Here is a 20,723-nt window from a genome sequence, read left to right as displayed (position 1 = left end):
GATTCAGTTAGTCACAAAAGCACCGCACATGTGTTTTGGCAAGCTAATCATCAGTTTTTACTTCTGAAGTTATTGTCATGATCTGTTGCATTTTCTGGCACATGATGAAGCCCAGTGACCAACTGGAATCCAATGGGGTCTACATGAAGCTTGTATGTCTGTCTTGTCAGTGTTCTACACAGTGACCTGTTCATTCTCTTGTAGCTGAAAGACCAAATAGCTCACAAAACCAAGTATTATAGGAATAGCTTTATTATCTTTAAACAATCTCATTATATTACAATTTACCCACCAATATGTAAAATTAGAAGTATTAAACTATTTCCATAAAATATTCAGGAATGAAGCACGTGTATGTATATACATATACATTTTTAAAATAGTGTTATTTAAACAATGACTAAGTTATTAAATCACTATGAAATGTTGGCAATGGATGGGCTTATTTCACAGTCAGAAAAGGACAATGTCCCAGGCTTCTGTATTTTCAGTACACAAGAGACACGGCTTTTAGAAACACCTTTTAACAAAACAGAACTCGAGAGAAGAACATTGCAGTTACTACATTCTTATTTACTGTGCATTTGGTCGTATCAAGTATGCATAGAAGTTGCTAACTATAAAGCATATGTATCTGCTCCAAATGATGATCAGATTTTATTCCGGTTCTCGTCTCCAATTCTGGCCATGTTCAGGAATCCCCAGACAAAATTCATGTCCGTAAGTACATAGAAAAGGGGAGAAAAGTAACATGCATCACTGAAAACCAAGTAAGCGTTTGTTTGCTAAAATAAAACTGCCATAGCCAGATTTGGTGTATAAAGTAAGCTAACTGTGCCCAGAGACAGGGACTTCTTGTCTACTACAAACTGTAAAACAACTGAAAAATAAGACACTTAGAAAGCTCCTTTGTCTTGATGTGTTTAACATCGCATTTGTAAGTGTATCGTGATAGCATTATTAATGTAATTGGAGCCCGTGGGTCCATACTTTTTGATCAACCTGAAAAAAAATAAATCTCACTTTGCTTGGCACAAACAAATTTGAGACGTCGTTTTTCTAAATACGCCTGGTTTTGCTTGTTCAAAGAGGATAAGCATAAAATGAATTAGGGCTTCAGTGAGCAGGTACTATATGTAGCAGTTGCAGGTCAGAAGTGAGTGAGACCCAACAAGGCCATACTTAGCACCTGCATATCTATGTTACATCGAGCTTACGGATTTTTGGTAGATTGGAAGGTGATTAAGCTCTGCTTCTTCAGCTTTTGAACTGCATGTTACTGGCTTCCAGCTAACAACCAGGCAATGCACAATGTCATATATACATTGCAAGTCCTTCTGAAAATTTGATGGTGGATAAAATAAAGTTTCTGTATACAGACAGTTTTAAAAATAAATTCGTGTTGTAGTTCATGTTTTGTTCTCCAAACCACACAAAGGCACTAGTTTACATTAAGGACTAATGTCCTGCAAAACTTCAGTCAAATAAAGGAAGCTATTTTAAGGTTAAAGTGGTGTTAAAACCCAGCTGTCACTAGTAACTTAAAACAGCCACACTGGGTTTTTCAGATTTAGTGGGGGAAAATGTTTTACCTCAGGATGTACGTGTTGGGGGGAGTGTGTGTGTGTGGGGGAAAAGGCTCAGCCTTGAGCAAGTTTTTGCAGCTGAGTTATAAACCTGGTTTATAACAGAAACTGGCAGACTCTAAACTATGATATTGTAGGTACTGATACGTTTCGTGTGTGTGGCAAAATTGTCTGTAGGCACACAGTTTTTCCTTATTCTCTGATTTTTAGTTATTGAAAAGCAAAAAGATTTTGACTGACCAAGGCTGTTCCTTTTCACTGTGTTCGTTTGCTAGAACACTCTCCTTCCAGCACTGGTATTTTGGCTAGGGAGCAGGAATGTTGTCAAGATTAGAAAAGCTATTGAGCTTAACTTTGTTATCATCTCCTACATCCTCAGAAAAATTATATGCATCTCTACTTGATGTAGGTTACTGCAGAGAAAGCATTACTTTCAAAACAGTACGGTACTAATATACTCACCACAAATAATTATTAATGAAATCCTTTCCTCAGGGCTTTATTTTTCACCATGGTGAATTTGCTAATGAATACTTGGGCAAAATTTGGATTGACTACGTATTGATATGTTTTCATTATGGTTGGAAGGTGTTCGGCAGCCACGGTCTGTAATGGTGGCGCTGTCGCAGTGCTGGGAGCCAGGTGGTGAGATGTCTTTGTGACGTACTCCACAAGGCGGTTGTATTGTTGTTCTGACAGTCTCTCTCTAGCTCCATCTGCCTGAAATCAGATAAGAGAAAATAGTTAGTAATTGACAGTAACTGAACTAAGTAGTAAGAACAATAACTTCCACATTAATTTCTGTGGTTAAAGATCTTTCTCCCTGGGATCTTTCTTACAACAGCTTAATGGATGTTTTAATCAACAGTGTTCTCCCATAGTTTAGTGCTTGGTGGATGAGTCCTCTCCTTTGCTGCTTTGGACACTTCTGAGAAGCTCGAAGTCTGCCATAGAAAATCTAAGCAGTGTCTATCTTTTGAGAATTTCAGGGATGAACACCATGGTCTAGAGTAGATATTTACAACACATCAACTCTTTGTAGACAGGAAAAGCATCTGAACCCCTTTTAGAAAAATGCCAGTAGCTCTTGGCAGTGCTTATCGGATAGCAATTCTAATTAGCAAAAACATTTGCTCACAAAGTACAGTTAAAGACAGCCCACAACTAAATCTGGGCAGTTAAGTTTAACTCTTTTACTTGAAGATTAGAAGCTACCTTCTAGATGAATATTCTATGACGGGATATATCCATCTGCTTCTGGTAATCAAAAAAACCCAACATTCTGGGTCAGAGGACCCACACATTTTTTTTCTTTTTTTAAAAAAAGGGTTTTACTAAAGATGGTTTCTGGAGAAGAAATTAAGGTGCCTATGCAAATTGCCTTTTCCACCACCATGAGCTGGAAGGACTCCTCTGAAAAAAATCCCTTTCTGCATGTTGAAATATGTAGAGGTTCAAGGCTCTAGCAAGAGGCATGCAAGTAACTTACCTATAGTGGAAAAAAATACAGTAAAACAAATACTGTCAACAGAAAGGTGGCATCGACCATATGGTTCCAACCAGATAAAAGTATTAGATGGCTTTGGAAGATCAATCTGCTGTGCTGTTTTTTTGAAGAAGAAATTGAAGATGACTATGACTAGCTTGAGAAGGGAAAGCATGCAAGCAGGCATCAAGCTGGTTGCATGGTTTCAAAAAAAATGTATTTCAGAAGTACCACCTCGGATGCTACAGTGGTACCACTAGAAAGTCTTTCAGAATAGGTTATTTCCAAACTATGACAATGAACAAAAAGGCAGAAGCTATCCTAGGGCTAGGCTTCAATGCTTCCTTATTTACACTTGGAGAACTGCTGACCAGTTAATTTCTGTAGGGTTTAAAATGTCTTTGTTTGTTGGATGTCACGCTAAGCATTCCAAGACTGCTACCTTCTGACTGTCTTTCAGGGAGTTTTACACATGCCTCGCTAGATGTGATGATATTTTCAAACAGTGCCATTGGATTCAGTTTAACATCCACAATCAATGTCTTGTCACATCTCTGGACTGCAAGGCTCATTTTAAACAAACCATTGCTTATTTGAAGAAAGAATTAATATGATTGATAGATAGTGACAGATGTCACCTCCAAATCAAAATAGTCCCCTCTGGATTTTTTACTATGCCTTTGGAGATGGATTTGCTGCTCAGCAAGCAGAAACACTCCTGTTTTCAATCACTACCACAAAAATGCTAAAGGAAGCAGGCTCATGAACAAGCTCAGAAGCTCAAGGTTGGAGACTATGCCTGGAAACAGCAGAAATGATGAAACAGGCAGAGGAGAACATGGTTTCCATGAATGACCTTAAAGGGAGGGAAAAATCAGAAGGCCAAGTGCTGCAGCAGACTCACAGCTAACAGTGGAGAATGGCGTCTGAATCATGTTTTCAGTCTGGTGGCACAGAAAAAGTATCTCAGCAGTCAGTCTGTTTTACCAGCTGAAAGGAGAGAAATGAGCTGAAGTACCACCTACGTAAACTAGATTTTAAGTTATGGGGTAAATCTTGTGTGTACGTGGCTCCACGTTTTTTCCTGATTTCTACTTCCAAGGAAGTAAGCCCAGAGGAACCTGGGTTATAGTTCTGCCTCCACACTGACTGAAAGGCCCAAGAGATGGAAAGGGTGCTGGCGTCCTACTCACTTGCATTCGTGAACCCATTCTTCACTCAGCCCCAGGCTATATCCCACGGACACAGCATAATTATTCAGGAGGAAATATTAACTGCACTTGGATGGTCTTCCAAAGTAACTGGAACGCTACTTGCTTCCAGATGACTTCATCTGCAACCGTCTGCTTCTCCAGTCAGTTTCAGTTTAGCTTATATTGTCAAGACAACAACAGAAACTTGGAATTGCTGTTATTCTACATTTTTTCCTAAACGGGACCTAACAGTGCCTTAGCCCACCACGCTGAACAATTACAATGTTAACAGCCAGACCATTCGATGAATCTGAACTTAGTCAAGCGTTGCTTAATGCACTTGCTAGAGGAATCTTAAAAGATAGCATGGCCTTTCATGCTAGAATGCCATACTTTCGGGTTAAGAACTCCAGAATTTTTCTAAAATTCCTCCCATTAACGGCTTTATAAAGAATAAACCTTCAGCAATTCGAACTCTACAGTAGCTACTGCACCTTTGCTGTGCCGTCCAGACATCTGTGTAGCACCGATGGGCTGCTTTGTGCACACTGACTAAGGAGATCCGTTTCTTTAGGGTTTTTTTCACTGCTTTGAAAAATCCAGAGACTGGTTTTCAACTCCAGAGATTACAACATGTAGAACTATCATGAAAACTCTGTTGCAGATCATCATGAAGAAATTCTGGAATATCTGGAATTCCAGAGCCCTTCAATTTTTTGCTATCTATCTTCTTGATGTTATGAGCCATACCAAGAGCAGTTAGAAGAGCAAGCCTTTTGAGTTTGATATCTGCCTGGAAGCAAGCAGTGTCTCAATTACTTTGGAAGATAATCCAAGTACAATTAATGCTTCCATTTGAATAACAATGTTGTAAGTGCCAGAATTTTCAAAAATCCATCCAGGCTATTCATAGCCAGATGGATTAAGTTATATATTGTGGAGGCGAACCAGCCATCAGGCAAACCTATTGCTTGAAGGAGTCAGAATATGCTCTATAACATCTCTGGTGATTACAGCCGTAGAATAACTCATGGTATGTTTCCTAATAGTTCCAAGAAGCTGAGGAGAGGGGAAGGGAAGAAACTGTTTTGAGCAGAGCTGAAACAAAACTTTTGGCAATTGTTTTTGTGAGCAGTAAGACAAAAAAGGTGGATTTTTACAATGTTGAAGTGAAATGTTTCAATTTGGTATATTATTTCTAAGATCTTTGACTAAATTAATCAGAAGAATAGATAATTTACATTTGGTGACATTACCTCTATTTTGCTAAACTCACCATAATATTTTGCTTACCTGACTGGGCATTTTCCAGCTAAAACTTCCGGCCATCTTTACTAATGTCATCATGTACAGATGCATCTGCACTTCAGCTGAGGACATCTTCAGTGCAACAAGATGGCCTACCTTTAATATTTAGGAGTCGTGTCTATTTAGGGTAGGTCTGCAGCTTTGAGGCTGCTCACCTGCAATTCACAGCTTGCTGCTCCTAAGGTTTCTTTTCCTAATCACATTCAAAGAGCTTTCAGAAGCTCCTGCTGGGGAGCTGAAGGGGAGGCCCTGGCTCCCACCAGCACCAGCGTTGTGCACAACACCCCAAGCACCACAGAAATGACATGCTCAGCTGTAGGAAGGAAATTACCAAGTATGACATTTCCCAATCCACTAAGGTAAAAAACCTATAATTAAAATTCATTACAAAAGAATGTTACTTAACGCTAGGTAATTACTAAAAGTTTATGAAGCTTTCAGAATCTTTTATTGTGTAGCTGCCTTAGCATAAAAATTTAAACTTTCTTATTCTGTCTGCTTTACTTTCAACTGCTCCTCCTTATAGCACCTTTCTTTAAATTTTCACACAAATTTCAGCATCAGCGTCTGCATTCTGAAGGAATATTTTGCCAGGTCTGTTTTGTACATCATCGCTCAGCTTTTGCTGTCTTGTCATCATTGACTTTGCTCCACCTGAGGCACAAGCACTCTTCACTGCTTTTATCACGCCATACATTTTCACTGCATTCTCAAGAGCCTGCGTCAGCAAATGAGATTGTGTACTGAAGCTGGGTGGCTCAAGGCTTATAGCTCCTGGCATTGCTATGCCACTAGAGTAGGACTCCTATATTTCTATCCTTCAGAACTTCAGAAAAAAACAAGTATTTGGTCCAGTACCTCCAAAGCAGGTCACATTTACTGCGTGTATTAGCACACGTACATGGGAACGTTGGACTCTGCATATGCCATGTAAGGTTGAGCTGTGCATGTACAGCAGCCACTTGCTCAGGAGTTCTGTACATTCCTAGCTGCAGCAGCTGTGGGGACTAGAATTAATCTCCCTGTCCCTCACCTTCCCTTCTCCCAGAGAGGCAGCCCCTCTGCCTCATCACTTTCTTGCGGCAACCTTTGGGTGAGCAGCTGCCTACTCCTCACCCTTCGGATAGCCAGATACAAAGTCAAGAGCCATCACTCTACACCCTAATAAAAAAAGATCTGGGCTGGTGCTAAAGTTAGGGTTAGGATGGGTTGAGTCCATGAAATGCCTTAGAAAGAAGAGATTATCTTTCTCTTCTCTCTAGGACAGTAGCTCTGGACTGAGCGGGATAGTCTGGATTCAGTCTGATGTGCGCCTCCAGCAACCACACAGCACTCAGGGATAAAAAAGCTGAGCTTTGCCCACTGCCTCAAAATTTAAGTAATGCCTCATGTAGCTTTGTGGTGAGAGCAGGCAACTTCAGTCAGCAGTGCTCTGTGAGACTGAGGTTAGTGGAAAGACAATAAATGTAAACAGAGAATTCAGTGCTATAAAAAGCTTTCACAAAAACATCCAAGCGCTGTCATGACGCAGATGAGGTCCTTGCTGTGTGGTAATCGATGGCAAAATTCTTCAGTGACTTCAGCAAAGTTAGGATTTTACTGAAGGTGCTGAAGCCTCCCCTACTTGTTGGCACACCTCATACTTAATGGGGTTTTACATATGTTCTTTTCGTATATTTGAAACAGAGGAATTTCCAGTATAGCAGTCTACGAGCTACCTGACACACTTTCATAAAAACAACAACTGAGAGATGCATGTTTGTTTTTGAAATGATCTCTCATATGATTCCACTTGAAAATTTAATACAATAAACATTGTTTCCCGAAAGTGTAAAAATATAACATTCTTCTGCCCTTAAAAGAAGATAATTCATCCAAAACCTCAGTATTCAAATAGCTTAGAGACCTTTCAATATGAAGATGAAGGATTTATGCTCTTACTGGCAAGCACTTGGTGTATCCAATCTCAGCAAAAGAACTGATCCATTTTAAAGTCAGCATTTGCAGAAGGAAGATCTAAGGAAGGAAATACAGCTGGCAGCCAAGCAAAACCACTGCATGGGAAGTGGCAAGGTAAGAAACATGCTGAAAGGAGCGTGCATCAGCACCACTGAACTGTTAAAACAGAATTCACAGAAGAATAAAAGGAACTGTTCTCGCTGTGACTTTGTAGGCACAGGCAGCAACGCTGACTTGCCAAACAATAAACACCTCACGCACATGTAGTCATGAGAACCCCTTCAGAAAGGAGGTGGTGCTTACCAAGAACCCAGATTTCCTCTGCTTTTTCCCTCAGAAAATTGCTGTCACAGGTATGAAATGTCATGATCAATAAGAGGATAGAAGGGAGGAGACATGTCTCTCTCATCCAAAGGGCAACACAGTCAGCTATGAGGTGGGTGAAATGAGCAGGTCCCCCAGTTTGGCACTTAGAGCTCTGGCCTCCCAACCCAAAGGTGAGTATGCCCATTGCCAAAAGTATCATCATCAGTGTAACCTTATCTTCGAATGAAAATTGTAGCCAAGTCTTTACCTCCACATCAGAAGGCACTCTCTGTTGTTTTAGTTGCACCTTCAGCAGGTCTTTTTGCTGATCATCTTCCAGACAATCAATTTCAGTCACGGGGAATGCCTGCTGCTGCGTGTCTTCACTGATACTGACCACAAAGAGCACCTCCGACGTGAGCAGCAAGCAGCCTTCATGCTGCTGGCCTGACCCACTCACAATCATCACATCTAAGGCCATATGGACCTCTGGCCTTCCTAGAGACTGCAGCATTTTCCTGCATTATGAAGGAAAAAGAAAAAGAAAAGGAAAAAAAAGAGTAGTAGTCAGTGTTATGCATTGGATCCTCCAGGACTTCTTTTGATTGCTAATGTTTTACTTAAGCGTGTAGCTGTCACCTACAACTATAAAATAAGCCAGGGAGTATATTCCAAATCTCCATTACTGAAAGACGTAAGACTTCAGATTTATAAAAATAAATGTGAAACTGTTACTTATCAAAACTCCTTAATCATTCACTGCAAAATTGGCCTAATAACCGTGCTAGGTCAGCCTATTTCCCACTCTCTAATAGAAAAATTACCCCGAGAAGTGGCTTACAAATTCAGTGCAGAAAATAAAGCTATCCTCACTAACAGCTGTTTCTGGAGACGTGCAGTGTTTTTCTTGGGCTTGGTGCAATGATAAATAAGTAAGAACTCACTGAATGCCATTAAATAAAGATCAGCTCTGTAGTTCCAAAGCTGGAAGCAGATCAGCAGCCCATCATTTGCAGATTGGGTTTCTATGCACTACCTTTGTGTTTAATGTTCCTAAACAAACTGCCATAACTCAGCCTTTCCTAGGGAAGCAGCCTGTTAACTTGACCACAGGCCAGAACCTATTAATAAACAATGTGGATGTAAAAATGAGCAAGTGTCTAAATAATTTTACCAGACGTATTTGACGTGGCTATTTGGAGCCCGCTCAACATGTTGATCATTTGGATGAGAGCGCTGCTTGGGAAGCTGAGAAAGTCCAGCTCCATGCAAAATACCTGTGGTAAGAGAATTTAAGTTTTTCAGTAGTTGTTTTCTACAAAAGTTACATGTTGTAGTGATGTCATCTGTTTAGAGGAGTTCATAAAATAGTACAGATCCAAAATGATGTCACATCTTTGGAAGCTGTAGTCAAGATAATTCATTAAATATTACAATGCAAGAGTTGTGCACTTAACCCCGGTGATCTTGCATTAGCAAGAAACAAAAAAACCCCACTCTCTGTTCTAAAAATCAGCCATACACTTGCAATCAAGGGAAACATAATGCTCCTGAGAGCCATCATTTCGGAGTAGGATCGGACACATCACTCAGGATTCATGTAGAAAAAATCAAGTTGTTAACTTTCTTGCTTAATGTTCAAATACTTCCACATACGTGTCACTATCGGTACAAATTAGAAGGCAAGTTTGCCTAGATACTGTATTTAAATGTTCAGTTACTTAATCCAGCTGTTAAACACAGATCCATACACATTTATGAGATCTCCCGGGGCATCTGGTTTATTGTGAATTCTTCTCAGTGCCAGCACAGAATGGAGACTACAAGAAGCAGTTAAACAGGTTTCTAAATAGACTATCCAAGGCTGAAGATGATACAGCACGTATGCTTTCAGATGGCTTGTAAACTTTTAAAGATGAGGTATGGTCACCAGAAAGAATAAGTGGGTTGCGAAAAAATTCACAAATTAAGTCGTTTTAAAAATTTTTACAAGACAGACAGGAGGTAGGTTAAGCAGCAAGCACCAGTGTTACACGGTTTAGCACAAAGTTACTCTTTAAATAAATAGAGACATTTTCTTTTGTCTAATTAAGCATTCCATTGAAGCAAAAGGCATTTTTGCATAAGGGTGTCAATAACTTAGATTCCTTTTTACACAATGGATAATAATTTAAACAAAACATCAGCACTGAAAAAAAAACTTTAGTTTTTAGCACACATGTTGATGGTAATACTTAAAAGCAGCATCCCAGTTGTAACAGTTGGCTTACCGAGGTTCTCAGCATTATGTGAGTGAAAATGTTATTTACAGATGGAGAAAGAGAGAACATGTGTTTATTTCTGTGTGGTCCCCCACCCCTCGGTCCCCCCCCAAGAGGCACGGTCCCACTTCCAATCCAGTTGTGGGTAAGAGTTACTTGAACTCTTGTGTGTTTCCCTCTCACGCACTGTCAGCTATTATTGATACAGTTTTTATGTTGTTTTCCTGGCTAACTCTTTTTGTCACATGCTGATGGAAAACATGATGTCTTGTATACCGTATCTGCAATGAGAAGTGTCCCTCTTTTGAAGTGTCCCTCAAAAGACTGCAGCGGAATTAGATCTAGAAAGAATAACGCCATGGGCAGCAAAACCAACACACAGGCAGCCAACAAGAGACCAAAGATTCTGATTTTACCCATACAGGTTTTACACCTAGGAGAGGCATAGTTCAGCAAAAGAGTTATTATTTGAACTCATACAAACAAGATAAAGCTAATTTGAAAGAACTGTAGTAATTAAATGTTTCATTTTTTTATTTAAATTGATTGCTTCAAGGAATGAGTTCTGAATGTAACGGGAAGTGCGAAAACAATATCCTAAACTTAAGCCCTAGGAGAACTACTCATATTCTAATCAACACATCACAAAGATAACTATTGCTAGCGATTAAAGGCTTAAATCTTCAGGGTTTGTCTGGTGAAATTAGTGAAGTAAAATTATTGACACATTGTCCTTGTATCAACAGGTCTCCCTGCTCTTCCTCCCTGACTGCCCTCTCACTCGCCCTTTAAATATTCAGATCAACAGCTTCGATTTATTGATACTGGAAACAAAGAAATTAATGTATTTCGATATTTTATTTTTATCTTTTACAGCTTTTGATCGTCCAGAAGCATTCACATCGATCTGAAAAGATTCATCACCGCTGCCACTAAGTGCTCAGTCTAGCCAGAAAACCCACCCCTGGTCATGAAAAGGTTACCCGTGTATCCAAAAACGGGACTGTCTTCTCACAGCTCTCCAGTTTAAAGGGGATGGTGCCACTACATAACTCACTTCTTTCTCCCAGGAACATAACTCTCTTTGTGTAGAGATAGCACAACTCCTTCTTTGCAGTAACAAAGTAATCTCAAAATAAGGCTCTAATTGGATATAGTGTTGCTCTAACACTTTTATGTCAAAACCCCTTTTGTAAGCACATATGTTTCTGTAACTAATTGTACTGTATTCCAAGAATTACTTCATGCTTTCTGCATTCTGTGTTTCTGTGGCTATACAACGCTGATCGGTAACACGAGAGAGAAGCACAACACGATGCTTTTTAAGAAGAGGAGCACAACATTTATAACTATTCAGCGCTGGCATTTTTAAATCTTCCTCTAGGTCACACAGCTACCGAACCGGATAGTAGGTTGTATCTGAAGAGCATTTTAAAATTTGAACGGAGACACTGGAAATCGAGAAACTCACCGTAACCTGTCTGGGAGACGAGCTCAGCTGCCCCTCCGATGGGCTTTGTGAAGACGCCCATGATTCCTTTCCCCACGCCCGAGATGACCCCTCTGGCTTTATGCCCGGCTGAAGCTTGGGCCTCAGACACTCGCTGAAAATTCTGCATTGGCTGATCCACAATCCCAGCGATTGCACCTGAAAAAACAAGAGTCCCCAATAATTAGTGAAGATTAATATCCCAGAATAAGAGGAAATCTTACTACTGGACCTGAATGTTGCTTGGATTACAGACTGCACCCCACCCTTCTGATACAGCTATTTAGCATGCGACCAATTAGCTAAACAATACCTTAGCTTCAGTTTAAGTGAAATTTTAACTTCCTTTTTTTTTTTTTAACGTATTTTACTTTTTTAAATGCTCAGATCACTTAACTTGACAGTATGCTTTCATCTTTCAACTGCTTTCACTAAATGCTTTTGCTCAGTTAGTTTAATTTAGCTCATTCTGTGTAGCAGTTCTGAAAATGTTGGGCTTGGAATAAAATCCACCCGTTTTAGAAGACTTGAGCTGTTATGGAGATGAGATTTTCACGTAAGCCTGAGATTGACTTCATGAGAGTAAAAACTGCCTGTATTCAATAGATCATTTTTATATCCTCTTCCACTGCCAGAAATGTTCATAAGCTAATGCGACTTTTGATATATCACTAAGATTAGCAGAATTAGACTTTGAGACTTTTTGTTACTTTTTTGTGAAAACGATCGTATTTTACTTTAATGCGTATGGGTCAAACTTTTACAAGTGACACAGTGACCTTCCCAGCTTTTAGTATCAACAGAGAACTCCGACTTCAATCTTCCTAAATGTAAACAGGTACATGAGGTGGTACATTTCTTTGATCTTGATTTTACTCTACCCACTTAACCACAGACATGTCTCTAGTTATTGTAATTTTGATAGATAAGCTATGTGGAAATCGCTAAGAGTACAAGGATTGGACAAAGCGACACCAGTTAGAAAACGGTCTGCCTGATCTGAGGTTCTTTGCTCAGTGAAGAGCAAGTTTGCAGGCTCCTGGGCTAGCTCTCAGTTTGCACCTTCAGCTGCAAGTATCGTGATGAAACAATTATCGAAGGAGCAGGACCGAGTGTCACCTTGGTAAGGAGGCATTTTTACTGCAGCCCAGACGTCTTTGAAGACTCTGCTTTGTATGTGGAAGCAAATCCAGGCATAATTCCACAGATTCGGACAATCACAGCCGAGGTATTTGGCCCCATGTGTCTACCAGCGTGACATGCACTAGTCAGCTAGCTGCTAACCGGTTTTCAGATGGTTTTAGTTACTGTTACTGGATAAACAGAGAAGTTGCTGACTTTGAACAACAAGAACTAACATCATACTTGTACGCTGGTATTCTGTCCAAAGAAAAGACGAGGATGAGAAGCGGCACACATTTCCCCGGATCCTCGTCCCTGGGATACTATCTATCAGCAATTCAAGAGACTTGCATCCCCCACAAATGCCTCCCTCTCCTCTCAAAAGAGATTGCTTCCAGCTTCTACATGTGTACCCTTTACTGATAAGTGGATGGTATTTCCCCAGAAAATGCTGGTCCATTTTTAACGTGATACCCAGTTTTTACTGAGCTCTGTCACTGAAGCTCAGCGTGCAGCTCAACGTTCACCCTTTGTACCACAAAGGCCGTGAGGCCTCCTTAATGCCATGCCACGGAAATCATACAATTTTCAATTTAATTCTGTTTCATTAGGATTTCCCAGCTGCTCCTGCTGCTTGACTAAAATAAAACCCCAACACCGCATTACACAATTGGGATTGTTTGTCCAGTCTTTTCTTTTGTACAATTGTGATGCATTTGTGAAGGCATAAAACAATACTTGGTGTTCTGCTAAGTTACAGTTTTACGTTACCCTGTGACCTCCTTCACCCTATCTATTGAGGTCATCCACAGTAACTGCACTTTCAGAACAGAAGTTATTGCCTTATTAAATGTAATCCACCTAAGTCCTAGCACTAGTAAATTATTTACTGCAATACACTTGAGCAATGTTATAAGGTAATAATAAATAAGAGCCTACTCCAAAGGACCTGCAGTATGCTCCAGGCACTTCTCAGCTGGAATTAGGCCCAGAGGACAAGGAAACAGAATGGAAACTGCTGTGACTGTGTTATGTAAGATTATTTATATAGGACCCCAAATAATATATAGCTTAATTAGCCAATTGTTTAGTACTTCCATACTTTCTGTCATTCTGCCATTTTATGCATGCTTCGAACTTGTCTGTGAAGCCATTGCCCTTTTGTACCTCAAATCCTTTTGCAAGTCCTGTCTTTCTGCCTGCAAAAAACACAGCCAGTGGTCTTCTCTTTCTTCTCTGCTCACCCCTTGTAATCTCTTATCTCGAATTGCAACTCGCTGACAAAACTCATTCACGTGCTGTGGTCACGTCCACAAATCACATAATAAACTACAACCTTACTCCTTTCGTTAAGGAGTGGCTGGTCCTACCACCCTTGCATTGGGAAGCCAGATCTGTGCAGCTCCTTTCCTGTGTGCATCATGTGCGGGCAAAGGGAGAAGAAAAAAAAGGTCAAGGGCTGAGCAACCTCAAAACCCAACAGCAGTGAGATAATGGTGACACACATGTGAGGTTCACTGCATCTCCTAGCACCAGAAATTGTAAGAAGCAGATGTCCCCTGGCATCCATGTGGCTTCTTTCTTTCTAACACAAAGTTAGTGGTGGGAGCATCATGCTGGATATCCCCCCAGGTATCAGTAGGGTATCAGAAAAGCAGAGCATGAGGAACACGTAATGGTTCCTCCTTTCCCACTCCCATTCTCACAGTCTAGAGACAGCTATGGTGTCCTACTCCTGTCCCTGTCCGTTCTCTGTAATGTTCCTTGGCCATTATTTTTTTTCTTTAAATGAAACAGTTCTCCATTCTTCTTCCCTTTCTTACCCTAGGCATTCGATTTTATGTGCATGTCCACATATGTACACACAGATTATGTATGTATAAAGAAAACCTCAATAAAATTAAACACCAAAGCAACAAAACAAAAACATATTCTTCCATTACTGGACCAAAGAGGTTCCAGCAACACCGTAACATCTGCTAAACATCAGCTAGGGTGCACTCTGGTTAATACATGTTGCTCAATAACCATAAAAAAGATACTTTGATAACTACAAAATTCAGATAGTTCCGAGTATATCGCTGTATTGCTTAAAGAAGAATTTGATTACGGGCAGCACCTGGTTCGCGCGCAAGCTGACAATGTTTGGTGAACATAGCACAGTTTACAGAACTTAGCAAAGCTTGGGTTGCTGGTGACAAACTCTTTCAGATCAAGAAATAATTGGAAAAAATGCCCCATCAGGAGAAACCGGCTGTGCTTTGCCATGAGGCTGGAAGCCAGTCAAGCTGAAACCATTTTGCTTTCTTTTCTTTTCTCTACTGTCCTTCAGGATTGCCGCAAGTGTTTCACACTGAAAATACGGGTGAAGTGTAGTCTCATCACAGCAAACAGCACATAAAAACACAGCCAAAAGAAAAGAGCACCTGTTGGTGTGCATTAATGTATTTGCAGAATTAGTGTGTGGAATAGCACGTCTTCAGGATTAGCACTGGCTCTTAGTATCTCGCTTGTAGGCAAATGTAGAGTGGCCCCGATTCAGTGACTGTTGCACAGCAAGAACAATAATCACCACCCTTAACAAAAATTTGAGCTTCTCAAATCCAGGCTTTACCTTCTGTAGCTGTACAGTTACACTGTCAGTCAGTATTACTAACAATTCACTTTCCCCAAAAGCAGGAAGGAGTAACTGAAACGTCGAGCACTTCTGCCTTTGTGAAAAACGGCTTTTCTAATAGTTGTCAGCTTTTTGGTTATTCAGAAATGCTCAAAGGGAGCTACTTCGATATGGTGTTTTTCACTAGGACCAGTAGTTGAAAACAAAGCCACGGTGATAGATTTGTTTTATTTACATGGTTATAAATTATTATTTTAACTTGACCTCATCATGTAAAATGCAAAAGATAGTTCTTTGCTGGGGGGTGCTGATCATCTAAATATTTTAAATACAATTTCACTGCATTTTTGTTTAACCGTATAAAAGAAAAAACACACCTATCATAAGCTTTTGCTTCTTTTCATGCACAAACGTTACTAAAATGACCCAGAAGTCTCCCCTAAACTAGAAAAGAAGACGACAGCATGCCAAAGATAACAATCAAATCAAACAACACCCTGACAGTGTTTGAGTCATTTAAAACGAGACAGGACAAAGCACTTAAGAATGTACCACAGGGAACAACTTGCACTGAGGAGGAGACAAAAGTACATGATTTTGGCCCTGATTCAGCAAAGCTCTTAAGCATGTGCTTAAGAGCTTTGCTGAATCAGGGCCACCACGAGCTAGATTTTCAGAAAAATCAGAAATGCAACTCTTTCTATATAGATACCTCAATGTATCAGTGAACTGAGGGCTCTTACACGCCCGCGCTTAGGCAGGAAATCTGCATTTGCGATTCTTTAAGCTGTTTGCGTGAGTCAGATTGCTTTTACAAACATGATAGTACTGCGACTATCCTAGAAATCTTTTCCACACTTCTCAACTTTACAATCAGAAAGTCACAGAAATTTTGGCTTCAGAGAGTCTTGCTCGCTGCATTCCTGTGCTCATCTGAACTCTTCATCCTTGTGAAGGAAAATAACAGCAGCTCCGCTTTGTTTCATTATGCATGAAGAACCTGAAAGTGTTTTTAGAGTAAGCATGTTCATGTTTACTCTGAAGTGCTGGTGAAAGCAAGCAGCACGGTGGTACCTCCCTTCAACTACGACTGTTTTTTTGGGGGAAGCCACAATATTCTTCAAACTAAATGATCAGGACAGAAACAGCTTTCTGACATGTTTGCAAAAATTGAAATGTAGGTCTATTCATTATTTAGGTCTCGGCACAATTTACACGAACGCTGCTGTGTACACAGGGAAAACATGCTTTTTAAAAATCATGTTTAAATAAAAAACTTATGACACAAATTCACTGGAATATTTCTGATTCTCCCTCAGTGAGAGGTCCCACACTTGTCAAGTCCAGCTACACAGGAACTGTAGCTATTTATCTGTGTCCTTCACTGCTGAGAATGGAGGTATTTAGCAGGGAGGAAACTCCTAAATAATAACAGCGGGAGTAAGAACAAGATCCCAGCTTGCGGAGCTCTGTTTAAATGTTAATACAAAGTTCTCAGTTTCTAACACGAAGTTTCATTTCTTGGGAAACCAGAGACATTGAAATTCCAACTTTGTTTTTTTGGTTTTGTTTCTAACTCAGGCGTACTGCTGCAAACAACAAAGCCATGGGCACAGGGAAGTACAGGCACGAAGTATTTGTGCACGCATGTTACGAGTTCCCGGCTTTCCTGAACAGCAGAAACTTTGCCTTGCTACAGCCAAAGCTACAAAGTTTTGCTCTTTAGTTCAGGCTGTACAGCTGATGCTTTTAGCTCTGAAGGGCTCTGGCGTGTTGGTGAAGGGGATAACCAGGGCATTATCCTGCTGTCTTACGAAAAACTGAGCCAAGATCACCAAACCATTTCACCAGCGCACATGCACCGGGCTGACACAGTGCTTCTAAAAGTATATTTCATCCAGCTACTCAACCTGACTGCCCTTAGTCCAATAAAACAAGAAGGAAAAATAAAACCTTCTCTGAACTGCCTTTGATTTGCAACACCAGTAACAGCTTACTATTGGGATAGTTAGTTACTAATACATGAAATTTCTCCTTTATGCAGTTTCTCCCAGGACACCCGCTTGCCAGTTTACAGGCATTATCAAATGACAGTGCTTCACATCATCTAATGTTATTGCTTAAAATAATTTCCAGTAACTTAACCCAAACTTGTAACATTTTTACCACTTCCTCTTTGGGGCTTTCAGGGTTGCGGTTGCAAATTTAGGAGTTGTGTACACTACTGAAGATTAGGAAAGAGGACAAATCCTTTCAAGCTTCAGCTCTTCTAACCTTTTGCACTGGACTGCTTTTGGTCACTTTGATCTCTAAGGGATTCATACTCTTTAAGACATACTGAGGAACTCTGCCAAACAATACAGCTCTGCATTCCTTTGCTGTGTGACAAGTAGAAGTAACCTAGAAAACCCAGCCCCTTACTACAAAACTTCTCGCAGATTTTTTCCAGTGCGGGTTAGTTTTCAAATTTTTTAGGTACTATTTTGAAATGGCCAGAGCAATTTTCACTTCTAACCAAACCACTTGGCTGCTTGATGAATACAATTACATTGAATCAGGATGATCAGGGTCTCTTTTTTAAAGCAGAATTCCTCATCAAATCTTACTTAACATCTGCACTAAGTTCAAGTGGTTTTTAAACAAAACCAAGAATCCCCGATATCTACAGTGCAGCAAAACCGAGCAGGTTCGGAAGGCATTCCTATAACTCATTGGAAAGTAAACATCAGCGTGATGACGTCTTTGTGCTGACCTAGTTACAAGTCACTCTGCCCAATGCAGAATTATTCTTTTCTCCTCAGATATACATCATGTACCAATGAAAATATTATTTCACTAAGAAAGTGCAACCTCATGCTATAATCTGCAATTATTTTATCAGCAAAAAACATATTGAAAAACCCTGATGAAAAGAAACAGTATCTCATATACATCCTGGGAGGCTATTTCACAAGAAAATACCAAAGCAAACAGATTTTGCAATTATAACTCACACGTAGAAAAGGCTGGTGAGCAGATCAGAAAACAGTATTATCACTCAACTTGACATTTAATAGTACGTTACCTAGAAGGCTAATGCCTAAACGAGAGAGCCCCTGTCTCAGTCCTTCTCCCAGGCTCTCTGGAAGCTGCCTTCTCCATTCTTCTTGTCTGTTGTAATGCTCCTCATCCAGTGACAGCCTATCCATATTCCGAGCAAGACTTGTTGCCAGATTGGTAATTGACGTCAGTGTACCTAAATACACAGAGATACACATTTGGGTCTGGATCAAAATGCTTTAATTTAAAACATGGAGACGTTCTATGCCTCACTGAAATATCGAGCTTACGAGCAGAACAGCAAGTCAATTGAAAAGTTGCCCATGTGTAACATGCTTTACTATTTGTTCAGCATCATCACGCTGCTGCTACGGTCTGCGTCACGCCTGTTACATTAGCCTGCACCAGGTTTGCTGAGCCAGTGGGAAAAGCAAACCGTCCCAACATTTTTCTCTAGTTCCCAAACTTCTGTAAGGCTCACCTAAACAGAGGCGGGGTGGGGGGTGATGGAAAGGTAAACAAATATTGACAGAAGGAGCCAGGGAGGAGGCGTCCTTGCGGGAGCGTGGAGCAGCAGTGAGCGGCTGGGCAGTGGCGGCCGGCTCTCTCGCACGGCCGAAGCCACGCGATGGCACTGTTCATACAGCCTTCGCCAAACAAAAGCTGCTCCTGTTCTCTGGCCAGCCCAGCCCAGCCCTGCTGTCAAAACCTATCCACGTACTCACACAGTTATGACAACTGTATCTACTTTTTTTTTCTTTAAAAAAAAAAAAAAGAAATAATAAATATGATGAGGCAACACAGTGTAGAATTTCTGATGGTTAGCAGAAGTACAGAACACCTTTAATATTTCTGCGGTTATCACATGAAATACTGGCTGAGCCAATCTCTGTTCCCCACTGGGAGGTTTAAAATTCTGAAGTTTCTGAAACATTCTTCCGCGCTGTAGTTAAGCGGTGATCTGTTTAATACATACGATGTTATACGTGAGCTTGGTTACCCTCCCGGCGTTGCGCCGCAGCCTAGCACGCCAAACAAAGCTGCAAGCAATATCGTTTAAAACTTTAACACATCCTCTAACAACGCACGACAACAAAGCAGTAGTCGGAGCAACAAAGTGAAAGCTCTACCTTTGGAAATGTGTTTTACAAATGATGTTGTTCCTCTGGAAACTCCACTGACAAATGCTCCCGGGCCTCTGGTCAGCCCTTCATAGGGCAGCCTAAAGAAATCCGCTATGCCATTCCCTATGCTTCTCACCAGACTAGCCGGGCTTCCGAGAATTTCCAACGATCCGACAACCCAGCCTGCATGGAGAAACAAGACACATGTTACGGCTGCAAAAACTGCAGAAGCAGCAGTTGTGTAAAGGTTATTCCTTAATTCTCTTTTTCACACTAGAATTCATCGCATTACGGACTTCCTTTGAGCAAAACACGGGAAATAACTCATCCACTACGAATTCAGAAATGGCAATCTTTCATACTTCGTAAATCAAAGAAATCCTTTTGGCAAACTCACAAATAGCTTTAGAATGACTTCCTTCCAGGAGCTTCCCGTATTTCTGCTAAAAGTGTGTTACGGAGGCGGCTGCCGGAGCCTCACAGCTACGGAGGAACGGACTGCAAGTTCAGATCGCTGGGTCGGTTTTAGACACTATAAGGCAGCGTTGTGATTTCACATCCTCATGTGATAGAATTGTGACAGGGAGTTTACACTGATACGATGTACTGCTTTACCGGAGTGTGGAGGTCAATTGCTTGATGGAGTGTTAGGAAAGGGGATGCAGATTTTTGACAAGTGCTTAAGAAGTTATTTTAAATCCACCCCAACCCTTCTAAGCTGATCATTTTCTTTCAGAGTGCAGTGAAAGCCAGACAAATGTCTTTTGCTCAGTACAGTTGTGTAAACAGCAATGACATCTACATGCTGATTAGGTTACTCATAGAGGAGTATTCCTTATGCATATCCCAGGAGAGGTATCTGCGGATCTGGTTTCCTATATAAACGCAGGGTTGCCAGCAGCTTGCTGGATGGCCGAGCGTGCAGCAATCTCTTGATGGAAAGCTGTGTGCAGGTCTTGTCTTTCTCAGGCTGGTTGGTAGCAGATTTATTAGGGAAATAGTGCTGCATAACTTTTTTTCTCAGCAGCCCAGCAAGAGCGATTCAGAAACGGCAATAAACGTTAAACAGGAACTGCCTGGTCTCTGAGCCCTGGAATCACGAATTTCAACTGGCACTGTTGGAGCGACACAAGGCGCGACAGGGCCAGGAGACTGAAAGATGGACAGATTAGCCTCCGGCTCTCCCGGCGAGGGCCCTTGATCTGGGCTGCCCTCCTCATTCCCATCTCATCA

General features: G+C 40.8%; 1 protein-coding gene across 6 annotated transcripts in view; it reads right to left on the bottom strand.

Moving 5' to 3' along the window:
• Window positions 1-254: 254 nt before the first annotated feature.
• The window catches only part of VPS13B (vacuolar protein sorting 13 homolog B), a 500,947-nt gene continuing 480,478 nt past the window's right edge, over window positions 255-20,723 (bottom strand). For 5 of the 6 annotated variants that reach the window (XM_086608762.1, XM_086608766.1, XM_086608765.1 and 2 more), the window contains exons 57-62: window positions 19,497-19,673; window positions 18,392-18,562; window positions 11,571-11,747; window positions 9,013-9,115; window positions 8,107-8,356; window positions 1,055-2,306 (exon numbers count right to left, since the gene is read on the bottom strand). In XM_086608762.1, coding sequence (XP_086464888.1) covers window positions 2,061-2,306; window positions 8,107-8,356; window positions 9,013-9,115; window positions 11,571-11,747; window positions 18,392-18,562; window positions 19,497-19,673 — 1,124 coding nt within the window. In that variant the 3' untranslated portion in view covers window positions 1,055-2,060. Of the gene's footprint in view, window positions 682-1,054; window positions 2,307-8,106; window positions 8,357-9,012; window positions 9,116-11,570; window positions 11,748-18,391; window positions 18,563-19,496; window positions 19,674-20,723 lie in introns of those variants that run through there. The other variant, XM_086608763.1, reaches the window with a different exon arrangement.

This window comes from Tauraco erythrolophus, chromosome 3 (assembly GCF_009769465.1).
Source record: "Tauraco erythrolophus isolate bTauEry1 chromosome 3, bTauEry1.pri, whole genome shotgun sequence".
NCBI lineage: Eukaryota > Metazoa > Chordata > Aves > Musophagiformes > Musophagidae > Tauraco > Tauraco erythrolophus.
The sequence above is the reverse complement of the archived record's forward strand: the minus strand, read 5'-3'. Positions and strand labels throughout refer to the sequence as shown.